The sequence below is a fragment of the Emydura macquarii genome, unplaced genomic scaffold (assembly GCF_026122565.2).
Source record: "Emydura macquarii macquarii isolate MOO-44397 ecotype Brisbane River unplaced genomic scaffold, CSIRO-AGI_Emac_v2 contig_369, whole genome shotgun sequence".
NCBI lineage: Eukaryota > Metazoa > Chordata > Testudines > Chelidae > Emydura > Emydura macquarii.
In genome coordinates, this window is record NW_027130506.1 from 9,667,109 (window position 1) to 9,680,752 (window position 13,644).

The 13,644-nt window shown below is 39.8% G+C and overlaps 1 protein-coding gene across 1 annotated transcript in view; it reads right to left on the reverse strand.

The window, feature by feature from the left end:
* The window catches only part of ADCY8 (adenylate cyclase 8), a 160,992-nt gene that overhangs the window by 61,145 nt on the left and 86,203 nt on the right, over nucleotides 1-13,644 (reverse strand). The window contains exons 6-7 of the mRNA XM_067530337.1: nucleotides 5,980-6,138; nucleotides 728-998 (exon numbers count right to left, since the gene is read on the reverse strand). Of these exons, the coding sequence (XP_067386438.1) occupies nucleotides 728-998; nucleotides 5,980-6,138 (430 nt within the window). The remainder of the gene's footprint in view (nucleotides 1-727; nucleotides 999-5,979; nucleotides 6,139-13,644) is intronic.

Here is a 13,644-nt window from a genome sequence, read left to right on the forward strand (position 1 = left end):
TATGACTGTGAAAAATTGTTGCAAGATGTGTACAAAGAACGTGAAATGCTTTTGAAAAGAGTCTGATACAGAGCAATCTAGAGAGACATTTCTTTCATGTTATTGCTCCCCACTTCTGCTTAGCTAATCATGACTCCAGTAATCTCCTGTTGGGAAACCATAATTATGCCACAGAATCTTTGTTTTTTTTTAAAACTAATAAAGAAAGAGCGTGAAGAATAGTGATGCTGTTATCGAAAGGTGCACATTAGCCCATATCTATTTACTTTGGCTCATGCATCACCCTATGGTATGTTTGCACATCCCACACAACATACACCTGCTTGTCTCTTGACTTTGACAATGAATACAGCAGTGCACTGAAAATATACTGCGTTGGTTACACAGAAGTTACACATGGTGACTTGCACATCTCGTGCAGTTTAATTACATTGGGTTTTACATTTAATTAACTGCTTTAAGGTTTGGTTCAATTAAAAGTCAGCTGCATTGTAGTTAATTTTAGTTGGGCCAAGAAAAGCAACCCCCCCCCAATAAAAGTCTGGCATTTCCCTGAGTCTGATACATAGGTTAATTCTTTCCTAAGGCAATTTGTTTAATCATCTGCAGTTACAGTACACGTTAGAGGAAAGGTTAAAGATGAATTTGTTTCCTCTGAGGCTTCCATTATTGAGATGCATTCAAGCATGCTTTCAGAGTTGATGACATTAAGGAAAGTTTGACTTACGTTCTGTTTTCCCACTATGTTATCAAAGGGAAGTTCAGGACTCCATGATCCTTCTGTAAATGTTGCCCCACTGTTCCTCCTGTCTGAGGAGCTGACAGATTCTTTCACAATGTCTTCAGGCAAAGTCAACAGACTCTCCTCGGGCTGTTTTATTAAATAGGTCTCAATGTTATGTTTCCTTAAGAATTCATTTCGTTCTTTACCATGTCCTTCTTCAACTTTATAATCCCCATTCAGGCAGTCCAGAGTGGCTTTGGAGATGTGGATCCTCCTGTGTGTATGAAACAAGTGGTACTAAATGCTGATTGCACTCTAAGTTTATTCTGAGATGAAGGAACGTTGAGAGTTTTACATCATTTGCCATTATATATAAATGCTCTTTTTGGTACTACATGTGACTTTACAATAATTAAAAATGATAAACCATTACATTTTAAAGGTGCAGTGTAATCACTCATGGTCCCCACATTTCTGGGGACAGAGGGGACACAGTCTCCAGTTCTGCAGTGGGAGCCCAAGGTCAAATGTTGACATCAGCATGGAGCATCATTCACGTCAGTGGAATTCCATGCAGGTGTAGTGATTTGCCCACATGATTATTATTAATTATTTGTATTGTGGAAGCACCTAAGAGCCCCAGCCATACATCTGGACTCCATTGTGCTAGGTACTGTACAAACACAGAACAAAAAGACTGATCCTGCCCTAGAGAGCTTACAACCTAAGTATAAGGCAAGGGGCAACAAATGGGTAAAGACAGACTGATGAGGGCATACAAGATAACAATGAGACACTATTGGTCAGCATGATATGCAGTGGTATCAGAGCAGCAGCAGGCCAACATGGACCAGATTGCAGGAATGGGGTTTTAATACCAGATCCTGATGCCCTTATGATGAGTAGTACTTTATTCCAGGAGCAGTCCCATCGAGTCCCATGAGATTACCCCCAGAATGAGGTACTACTCACTGTGAGCTGGGGTATCAAAAGTTGGCCCTCAAACTAGAGATGGGCCAAGAAAGTTGTATATTAGTTTGCAAAAGCATGATTGGACTTGGATATTTTACAACCCAGACTAGATGTGTATTGGATTTGGGTTCTATTAACCAATACCATGCAAGGTTCCAGGGGAGGGAAAGAGGGTCAGGTAAGAAGTTTCAGATATGATTCATCTGAAACTTCCAGAAACATACAGCCTGCTCCATAGAGTATTGATTTCCAACACCACTGGAACACAACCATGTGGGTAGTGGCACAAAGCACAGTCAGTACTTTATATTTGGATTCAGCAGTATCATAAAGGGAATATGAGGAGATGTAGACAACGGCTTTTTGACAGATTTCTACAAGGGAAGAATATTAGCCTAAATTTTCAGAAGGGACTAGTGATTTTGGGTGCCCAACTTAAGACATCTCAAAGGGGCCAGGTGCTCGGCATTGTCTGAAAATCAGGCTCCAAATCAGAGGGAGTCACCCCAGGTCACTAATCACTTCTGAGTTACTTAAATTCAAGCAGCTCTCTATTAGTGTTGCAAAGCCAATAAAATATCAGTACATATGTATGAGATACACGGAGCCAGATTCTTCAGTGGTGTAAATTGGCATTGATTGCAGTGGCTCTGTGCTTACAGCTGTGATTACAGCAGCTCAGGCTCCGACCCAGGATATTTCCCATATCTTTGCAACCTTTGTTTTGTGGCCTGTTTGAGGCTACTGCAGATTTATACTATGTAAAATCCTACGATAGATCAATTTGTGTGGTAAAAAGGGCATGAGTTTAACCCTTTGTGTTAGTGACTATCTCCCACAAGTCGCTGATTGCCCTTAACTTCTCTGAAGTACCTGGAAGTGAAGGAACACAGCAACACACAGGACCAGGAGCTATATATAATGTGAAACATCACTTCACAATAAAAAACTCAAGAAATTTGAAAAAAAATTATATCTCAGTCAATTTAAAACTCAGGGCCAGATCTTCAACTGGTATAAATCAATATAGCTGAACTGAAGTCAATGCATCTATGCCACTTTACCTCAGAAAAGGATCTGACCCATTATTTTTTCCAAAGTATCCACTGAGATTAGTGACCTCTAACAATAAAATGACTGTAAAAATTGTTTCCTGAAGGTAAACAGCTTTCGGCCTGGATTTGCGAAACAAATAATCTGCTACCTGAGAAACAGACTTTGTGCCCAAACTTATAAATCCAAAGGCTACATTAATTTATATAAGGTACTATATTAAAAAAAAAAAAGGCTAAATTAATTTAAGTAAGGTACTAAATAAGAAAAATAGAAAACAATACATTAGTTGCTAGGGTGACTATCTTTGTGCTGTGTTTTAGTCTAATATAATTTCAGAGGATTGCATTATAAACTCCTGAAATATGGAGTTTATAATGGAAACAATAACAGTGCTAAGTAAAGCTGTGATCCTGGATATTGATGTAATACACATAAGAGGAACAAATATTAATAAACTGACTGGTAGAGTCAAGAATGGTTTCTGCTTCCACCCTACACACATTTGACTTTTCTTCATCCCTTTCAAATATGTGTTGAAGAGGCCTGATTCTGGTCTGACTTAAAATGTGTAAATCAGGAACACTTGCATTGAAGTCAATGGATTTAACCCACTGTAGAAAAGGTGTAAATGTAGAGGCAAGCCCAAGACTTTTGAACCTACTTATAAATAAGGTATCCTGAAAAATCAGTTATCATTTATGTCTTATGCAAGAACAAAGAGGTTAATTCCAAAATGCACACACATAACACACAGTAATGTATTATAAATAACAGCCTGGCCTTTAATACACAGAAAAGTGGCTCTAAAAATAATAGTATGGGATTCTGAATGTATTCTCTATCAGTGTGTTCTGGATCAAATTTGCTCAGGGCATATCCACACAAACACTGCATGCCACGTTGGGGTGTAAATCTACAGAGCTCCAGAGTGCCATGCACTAACTGTTCCTGTGTACCCTGCTTATGCACACTCGTTCCCTGGTGTATATTGTTGAAACAAACATAGGTCAAAGTGCACTAGAGAACTTTTGGTGAGCAGCAGCAGGATTCTTAAGTGGACACTTAACTGTACGGGATGCTGGAGTGTTGTAGATTAACACCCCAGCTTGCTGCATAGCAAGTGCTTGTGTAGACGTGCCCTAAAACACCTAGAAACCATTGATCTTTCAGTACAGCAAACTGCATCTGAGATCTGAAAGTAAAGCTGTATTCTTTGTGCTCCTAGTCACCACAGACGAAATTCACCCCTTGTGAGCTAAGGGCTAGTGTTAGATCTACACACCAATGAAGTCCCACTAAGCCCCTCTTTTGAGGGCCTAAGTGGGATTTATATGGTGCATAGGCCTTGTGTTATGTGCTTTCAGCAAAGGGGTGAAATTCAACCCACTACAATACAGATTTGGGAAGCAGAACTTGGCTTGTCCATTTTGGTAATGATGACAAGGCTGAGTATGACACAGCTTGTTCCTCCATACCTGTATTGGTTCTGTGGTAACAGTAATGAAAATGTGTTTTGTCCCTCCAGCATGCACATGTGACTCAGGCATATATAGATTACGTAAATGGGAGTATAGGAGTATATTGGAGTCATATAGGAGTCATTTTTCTGAGCATAACCACACTTTAAAAAGCAATACTCAGAAACCAATTACAGGAAATACCAACAGATTGGTAAAGTGACTCATTTTCCATTGACTTTAAAGACAATTATTCCGTAGTCAGTACGGCGGGGTACTGCATCTGCAACAAATATTTCTGTTACAGACTGGAAACATGGCTTTTCCATATATCGATTAAGGCAGATCTAGGTAGAAGGGCTGTTCCAAGGCACTCAAAGATCAGACCAGCCTAGCACAACTCTCACTGCAAGAACTGGCAGTCACACTAAGCTTCATCTGTTCCAAAACTTCCTCAGATTCTGCTTCTATGCTCCAAGGTCCTGACCCTGCATCATCACAGCAAATAGCATTTTTACCAGACACTCCAACGGGAACAGGACCAGAGTTAAAACAGGGGTTTCCGTGACCAACATGGCACAATTGCTTGGCCCTAACAGATCTCCAAAATGGTAAGTGGTCTGAATGCAAAGAGTACGGCTCACCACAGCAAAGATGGGAATTGTGTGTCTCAAAATGTGTTGAGATGCAGGTCAGATGAGACAGAAATAACTTCTCAGCCCTGGGGTGGAGGAGCCACCTCAGCGGAAGAAACAGTAGGCAGACGGATGGAAACACGTATATCCGTACTTATACAACTGCTGCTGTAAAGGTCACAAAGCACAAATTAGCACCTCAAAGCATCAAGTTAGTTGTGAACAATCCCTGGAGGGAAAGTTTCCCAAAACGCCATGAAATTAGGTTGGCAGCTTATGAAAGAGGCAACAGTGCTCCCACATCTTGTGTAAAATCATGGGAAACTGCGCCCATGTTCCTCACACCAGCATTTGGAACCAAAGGACTAAGGCGTGAAGTCTGCGTGCTAGTCAGAGGACAGAACCATGAACCAAAAGTACATGCATAAATCCGGTCTCAGACACGGTGTCACAGGGTAACCTGGCCCTTTAAGGGGCTTGGGACTCAGCCTCACCTCTGGCAGATTTAACTCATCTCCTCAGATGGAGGGAATTAGTATAAAGATTATGTGATGGGGGAACATGTGACTCGGAACCAGGACTGCAAGAAAATAGAAGAGACAGCTTGAGGCCATTCAGAGGAGAGTCTGAAAGGGGTGGGAGGGGTGTCCCACACTAAGACACTCTCCTTAGGTCCCAAGCAGAGGCCTGGGATGTGCAAGCCTGCAAGGATCAGGTATCAGCGAGGAAGGCTGGAGTGAGGGGAACAAACCTGCTAGGAGGGATGAGACCAAGAATAGCTATTGGCTGAATACGATCACTGACCATTTGCAGAAGGCAACATTCCCTTTCCCACAGCCAGATCCACCTCACCCAGGTCTGAATGGCAGGCAAAACGGCAATGGAAATGAGCTCCGTTGCCCTGCTCAAAAGACCTGCGTGCTGTGCAGGGAGCCAGTGGATATCTAAGAGGAGAAGCAGGCATGTGTGTATTTTGTGACAATCTTCTGATCAGCCTTTGCTAAGTGACATTTTATAAATATCACCAGAAGGATGTTTTACACATTGCATCAAACCTGTTTAAATACTGGAAAGAGAATGAATTTGTCAAAGGCAAACAAAAATTATACAGCTGATGGATCATGCTACATCTTACCCAGGAATTCCGCCTGACTCGAGTTTGTTTGCAATATCCACATCCCATGACCAGACATCGAACTGCCACTTCCGTAGGCCCAGCACCCCACACAGCACTGATCCAGAATGTATTCCTATCCGCATGTCAATGTCATGCTTTGTTCTTGACCTAACATACCTGTTTTTAAAAAAATACAAAAAAAACCAAAAAAAAAAACCAAGATCAGCTCATGCAATCAAGTCCATAGAAGGCTGTAACTATGATCCACATGGAAGAGTCACATCTTCACCACATGTACTGACTCTCCTGCAGGCCTTGTCAGATAATAGGGCAGCTGCAGAACTAACACCATTCAGATTTGTTACAAGTTTAAAAAAGGCATGGTCTATAAAATGCAACATCAATTTGGCATGTAGGGATACTTGATATACTTGTACAATTAAGAGATAACATTCTGGTGGCAGAATACACATGCTCATAAAATGGTTCTGAAAGCTAGATTATCATAGAGATGTTTAATTGCATGCATGGTTTGATGGCACACGTATTATTCCTGTTTTACAGAAATATAAAAAGAGAGAGAGAGAAATGTTTGAATGGAAGCAATTGTAGGGTTCACTGAATCCTTTCCCATAAAAGCATAATCGAATATTTAACATCAACAGAAACTATTATAGTTAAGATGTACAAAGATCCCCATTCTAACCGCCTCCTACTTTGAGAAACTAATTACTTTCCAAAACTCTCCCTTTTCTTGCTGACATTTTCTAGTGTTGGTCTTCACCCAGGGGTGACATATTTGTTAGCGGGCTTGCACAGAAATGCTTTTTAGAGTATGAAGGGATTGAAAAAATATATACTTTTCCCATTAAAACATATATTTGCATGCACCATTGTCATTTTTTTTTTTTTTTTCTTCAGTTCAGGAGAGATTCTGCACACAAAGCCAATGTGATGAGAATGTTACAGTTTGTCCGGTTAAGTACTTACAAATCAGGAAATACCAGAGTTCAGTTGCATAAACAACCATCAGCTCTGCCCACTTCACAAAAATCGCCCTTGACATTACTAGACAACTTTGTTAACAGTCCCAGGAAGGAGATCATGTGCTTGGTTATCAGCAAGCTTAAATCAATGTAGCTCTCCAATGTAGTGGAGATACACTAGATGAAGGCCTGAGCCAAAGCATGGATTTACATTAAATGTGTACCTTCCTTTCAGACTGATCCCAAAGCAGTATATGTGGAGAATGGTGATAGACACTAAACTAACTTTGTACCTCAAAGGCTGTCCTTCCAAGTCAGAGGTGAGGCACTTTGGCTGAGAAGCGAGAGGAAGCTCACATCTAAGTTACCTGTGCTATACCTACTGTGAGGTTAAAGACAGTTTTGTCTTCAGAGCTGTCACAATTGAACTCTAAATGTACTTTTAAAAAAACCACTACAGTTGACACTAATTAACATCCTTGTTGGCAATCTCAGAATAAATAAAGTGCACTGTAGGCTGAAATCTGCTATTTCTTTCAAGTCCCACTACCACTACCACTGCAACGAATAGCAATGGTGCACGATCATACCCTAGAGCAGATAAAGAATATGCAGAGCTATTTCACAATTCCCGAGCTGCACATCATTGACTCAAATCTGACCTAGACAAATCATGTCTAGGGACAAACGGATAAATCACTTGTTTCCATTCAATCCTTGATCTTTGATTGCCGTCAACGAGGACACAATCCAGTGTGTGAAATTGAGTTTCAAAAAAGGAGAGAATTATATAAAAATGAGAGGATTCCCAGAAAAAGCAATTCACCTTTATTGTCCTCTTCTGCACATTTCGAAATCTTAGAAGAATGATAAATATAATATATTCCTATGCAGCTGTTATCTTGCTAGCCCAGCGCTTACTTGTCAGATCCAGACACCAGGAGGTCTCAGTGACCTTGGCAAGAGGTGTGGACTGAGATTCACACATTGATGAACTGGTTTTTTTTGGAACATTTCCTCCAATGTATTGAACACAAATGTGTTTCTCTATAAACAACAAGCACAATTGGCTTTCTTACTTTACCAGCATTGTGTTCGAACACCCCTATTGTGACAAATGAATTGCCAGTTGCTCATGGATTATTGTCTCTTGGGACTGAGGACGTTCTGAATTTTTCTGGTTTTTTTATTTTATTTTTAAGATTTTCCCTTTGTGAGTCCAGTGCCAAAAGTGGCAACTGGTAGTAAAACTTATTCTTCTCTAGCAGTTGTTGACTGGGAAGTAAGAGCAAATTTCAGCATGGCATGTCCAGGGCTAGGGCCTCCTTAACCTTTCAATCTACAGTATCTATCAAATGTATGGGACTCCTTTTCACCTTCCTCCTCAGTCAATATCAGAGAACAGAAAGAGAAAGAAGCTTTCTGACTCTGAGAAGTGCAGATATTCCATTGGGCACTGAAACTGGGCCCTGGGTGAAAGGAGAGAATATGATGTGAACAAAGCCTATGAACCTGTCATGAAGTTATTGGAGAGGAAAGAGGATAACTGCATTTGAAAGGTGACTGTTTTTGTGTGATCAGAGATTTGTTAACCAGCCAGATGGAAGCCTTAGAAAAAGATAATGGATAGACATTAGGTAATGGATAGGGCTGATTGGAAAAATTCCAACGAAACAATTTTTCATTGGAATTCGCCAAGTTGTGAAAATCCAAAAATTCTGCAGACAGTTTGATTTTGGTAAAACTCCCTTTGACTTTAATGGGACTTTGAGGTTTCCTTCCTGGTCAGCATTCTCTGACTAGTAGTCAGGTTCTGTAGCTGATAATAAAAGGCTTTTCTATGTGCATGAAGAATTTGAGCTGAAAGTCAGAAATTTGCCTATTTGCTGATTTAAGAATGCATTTATATATTTGCATACTTTTCCATTGCTACCAGAAGAACAAATGCTTTGGAACTGATGTCAATGCAATTTAGTTTGTAAGCTCTTCCAGGCAGGGAAAACCTTGGGTGTAAATTACATATATAGTATTTTTGGTGCTAGATAAAAAACAAACCCTATGATTTGCGTTGTTTAGTTGACCCAAGAATATAAGCCTAACAATGTGAAAATTATATATCTAATGGGAAAGGAAAGCAAGCACTTTTAATTTAAATATAAATAAGGCCTAATTACAAAGAAACAAACAACTCTTGTGATCTGTCTGATTGATTTGTGGAATTTTCCCAAAAATAAATTAAGTGTTTTTTTCATATTGATATGAAGTAAAAGTGCATAAACTGAGGTGGGTATGTAGTCTATACAGGGTGATTCTGGGAACTGTGCTTTGATCGGAAAGGAAACTGCTATTTGTTTTTTAAAAGTTAGGTACCAGGATGCAGTAAACAACAGAACAGCTTGCAAAATGTGGCTAAGATCCAAAGACTCATAGGATCTAATACTTTGTAGGTGGACCTTACACAATGTCAAGTAGCTGTCTAATGCAAAATTACAATCTGGTCCCTTTAAAATTTAAAGCAGCTTCAGGGATGGATTTACTCTGAGAATTACACTGTTAGAGCTGATATGAGTAACATCACTCTCTGTAGAGGTTCTTATTCCATGCTCATCACTGAATGCCTATGAGCTGATATTGTAGTAATATTAGCTCATAAAGTCTGCTCTTTATGTGTCAGCATTCTCTAACAAAAACATTATAAATTTGTATGGAGTTCCATAAATTCAAGCACAAACCATTAGAAGTCTGTGCCTTTCCATTTTCCAATTATACTGTAATACAGCATCAAATAATTACATCTCCATGCCATATTTCCAATTTTGTTCCTATTATTTTTTCACAACATCTTTTAACAAGATGGGTATTGGGACAAGTGCCTGTTAAATAAGTATAAGAATTAAATTAGGGTAGTATTAACTAAAAAACAAAAAACAGGAGAAAGAAATGCAGGAATGGAGCCAGGCCAATGTATACCACGTGATGACCTGGCACTAAAATTCTAAGCAAATAGTTGGCTGTCTGTTTTGGTTTTTTGTTCTTATGTCCACATTGCCATTCTCTATTTTCACTGCAGCTATGCTCATTTTTATACCATCTGAGGATCTAGCCCTATATGATTAGCAAAAGCAACTAGGGAAGGCATCTAATTTTGAATCACCTGTGTTATAAATCAGGGAGTTCATCACCAACTTTTGAACATTTTAGTGCCAGGGCACTTTCTTTAACTTACATAAATCACTCTCTGAATTCATATGAAATCTTCAAATACTGAAAGTGGCAACAGAATAAGGAGTAGATGAGTCAGGTTTCCCAACAGACCAATAGGACAGGTCAAAAAGCAGTTGTTTCTTGGGAAGCAGCAGGAAACTTGTTAGGTCTGCTACTAAGATCATGCATAGTAACTGCTTTTCTTGAATTAATGTTACTACTATTAGAGATTACATATAGATAAATTGATTTATAAGGAAGACAAGCTGTTATAACTTGTTTCCAGAGTTGAGTTTCAGTTGTGTGGCGAGACTGCTTCGCCTGTCATAATAAATGTTCTGTCAGCCTGCACTTTAGTGGGAGCGTATTCCAGTCACTAAGCCATCCAAGACTCCTTGACCTGCCAAATAAGTCTGTTGGTAAGGTTTGTTTGGATTTCCACTACTGTGCAAAGAGACCTCTGGCCTTCTGATGGCAGTAGAACTCACTCAGCCTCCCAACCTCCCTTCTCCTAGGGAAGCAAGCATGGGGAACAAAGAAATTCAAGGCAGGAGTTAGCCCCAAGCCCGGAGAAATCAGGCCAGTTGAGCAATCACAGAAGCAAGTTCAGCAAGGACTGTTGGCCATCTATGTTCTCATAGATTCATGAGTTTAAGGCCAGAAGAGACCATTTTGTGTGTACTATCCTATGTATCATAGGCCATTAAATGTCATCCACTTAGCCCTGTATTGAGGCCAATAGCTTGTGTTTGGCCAAAGTATATCATCCAGAAAGTCATCCAGTCTTTCTCTGAAGATGTCAAGAGATGAAGAATCCACCACTTCCCTTGACAATTTGTTCCACTAGTTAATCAACCTCACTGTTAAATATTTGTGGCTTATTTCTAATTTGAATTTTTCTGGCTTCAGCTTCCAGCCATTTGCATTTGCAACCTATCACACTATCTATCTGCTCGTCTGTTTCATCCCTTTCTCCTACCCTTTGTCTGTCATGTCTGGTTAGACCATTGGGGCAGGGAAGGTCTTTCACTATGTGTTTGCACTGTACATAGCACAAGAAGTTCCCAGTCTTATTTGGCCTCTAGACCCTATTGTTATTGTTATAATTTATTTGTACTATGACAATCCAGACAATCTGACATAAGGCCAAATAAAAGTGTGCAGAGACAGTAGACTCTGTTCTTGCTAGATTCTTAGCAGCGCTAAGATTCGTCCTTTATTAAATCCAGGTATTTCCCTAGATTTGTATGGGATGTGGCAAAAGCTATAACTGCACAAGCAGCTTGCCCCGCAGTCTTATTCTGCTTATTGGAAGTTTCCTGTACTTATTTCCCACCTTGCAAGAAAGCCTTGAATTGAGCTAAGTGTTCTAAATGTGTCTCTGATTTTGAAAGATGGAATCTAATCTCCTGTGGAGTCCTCCAAATATTTTGTGCACAGAAGTTATTTCTTTTGTGAAGCCTTCAGGAAAAGAAAACATATCCCATAATCATCAAAATGTAACCACCGGCAGGATTTAGTTCAGACTTGTCAGACCAATAATAAGCTCTGGGGTGGCCAGTTCAAAAGCTTTCAGCACACAAAAGGTTTTTTCCATCCTAACTGTGAGAGTGATTCGTAAGTTTCAGTTCTGAATGACAGATTGTTGTAAATAATGCCACTCTTTTTCTCAAACATGGAAAAGGTAGAGTTTGCTTGGATGATGATGATCATGATAGCTCCCAGAAGGCCCCTGGGATATTGAGGCACAGCCACCGTACAGACACATAGTAAGATCTCCCTGTCCCAAAGTCCTTGCAATCTAAATAGGCAGGACAGAAAAAGGGACAGGAGAAAGGAAAAATTATCATTTTCCTCACTTACAGATGAGGAACTGAGGCACAGAGAGGGGGGAATTTTTAAAGTAGCCTGAGAGAGTCTGACCAGTTCACTTAGATGGTCAAAAGTACCTAAGGAACTTAGGCTCACAACTCCCATTAAATTTAGCTATTATTAAACATATTAAAACTATGATAAACTATATATAATCCCAGAGACTAGAGACTACCTGTGGGAGTGGTAAATAAGAGGACAGGTCACTGTTACAGATTGATCTGGATCAGTTGGTAAACCGGGTGCAAGCAAACAATATGCATTTTAATATGACTAAATACAAATGTATATATCTAGGAACAAAGCATGCAGGCCACACTTACAAGATGGGGACTCCGTCCTGGGAAGCAGTGACTCTGAAAAAGACTTTGGGGTTGTGGTGGATAATCAGTTGAACATGAGCTCCCAGTGTGATGCTGTGGCCAAAAGAGCTAATGTGATCTGAGATGCATAAAGAATTATAAACTCATAGAATCGTAGGACTGGAAGCGATCTCTAGAGGTCTTCTAGTCCAGTCCCCTGAACTCAACACAGGACTAAGCCTTATCTAGACCATCCCTGACAGGTATCTGTCCAACCTACTTTTAAAAAATCTCCAATGACAGAGATTCAACAACCTCCCTAGGCAATTTATTCCAGTGCTTATCTACCCTGACAGTGGAATCTCAGGTAGGACCAGAGGATATTTTACCTCTGTATTGGGCACTGGTGATACTGTTGCTGGAATACTGTGTCCATTTCTGATGCACACAGTTCAAGAAGGCTGTTGATAAACTGGAGAGGGTTCAGAGAACAGCCATGAAAATGATTGAAGGATTAGAAAACATGCCTTATTGTGATAGACTCAGGGAGCTCAATCTATTTAGCCTAACAAAGAGATGGTTAAGGGGTGACCTGATTACAGTTTGTAAGTATCGACATGGGGAACAAATATTTAATAATGGGCTCTTCAGTCTAGCAGAGAAAGGTGTAACACGATCCAGTGGCTGGAAGTTGAAGCTAGACAAACTCAGACTGGAAATAAGGTGTACATTTTTAACAGTGAGGGTAATTAACCATTGGAACAATTTACCAAGGGTTGTGGTAGATTCTACATCACTTACAATTTTTAATCAAGATTGGATGTTTTTCTAAAAGCTCTGATCTAGGAATTATTTTTGGAAGGTTTTATGGCCTGTGCTATACAGGAGATCAGACTAGATGATCACAATGGTCTCTTCTGGCCTTGGAATCTCTGAAAAAGCCTAATCAGTAGTGAGGCTCCAATGTGCTAAATGCTGCACAAATACATAAGGAGACATGGGTCCCTTATTACATGGCATATATTTCTATACACAACTGAGATATTTAATATTAATGATAGATAGCTTTTTCTACCTATAATTTCTATTATTTGTTCTTTACTTTGGTTGTGGGTACCAGAAGCAAAATATCCCCCACATTCTGCAATATTTGGTCTGTTAGTTTTGTTAGCTCCCTTCCTAGAGATACTAAGAGTCAGCAAGGTCCATTATTAGTTGCATTTTTTATTAATGATCTTCAAGTTCCTCCTAAATTCAGGACACAGTAATATATCTGCAGTGCACAGTAAATGCTCTAATTCTATGGAATACATCCCGGA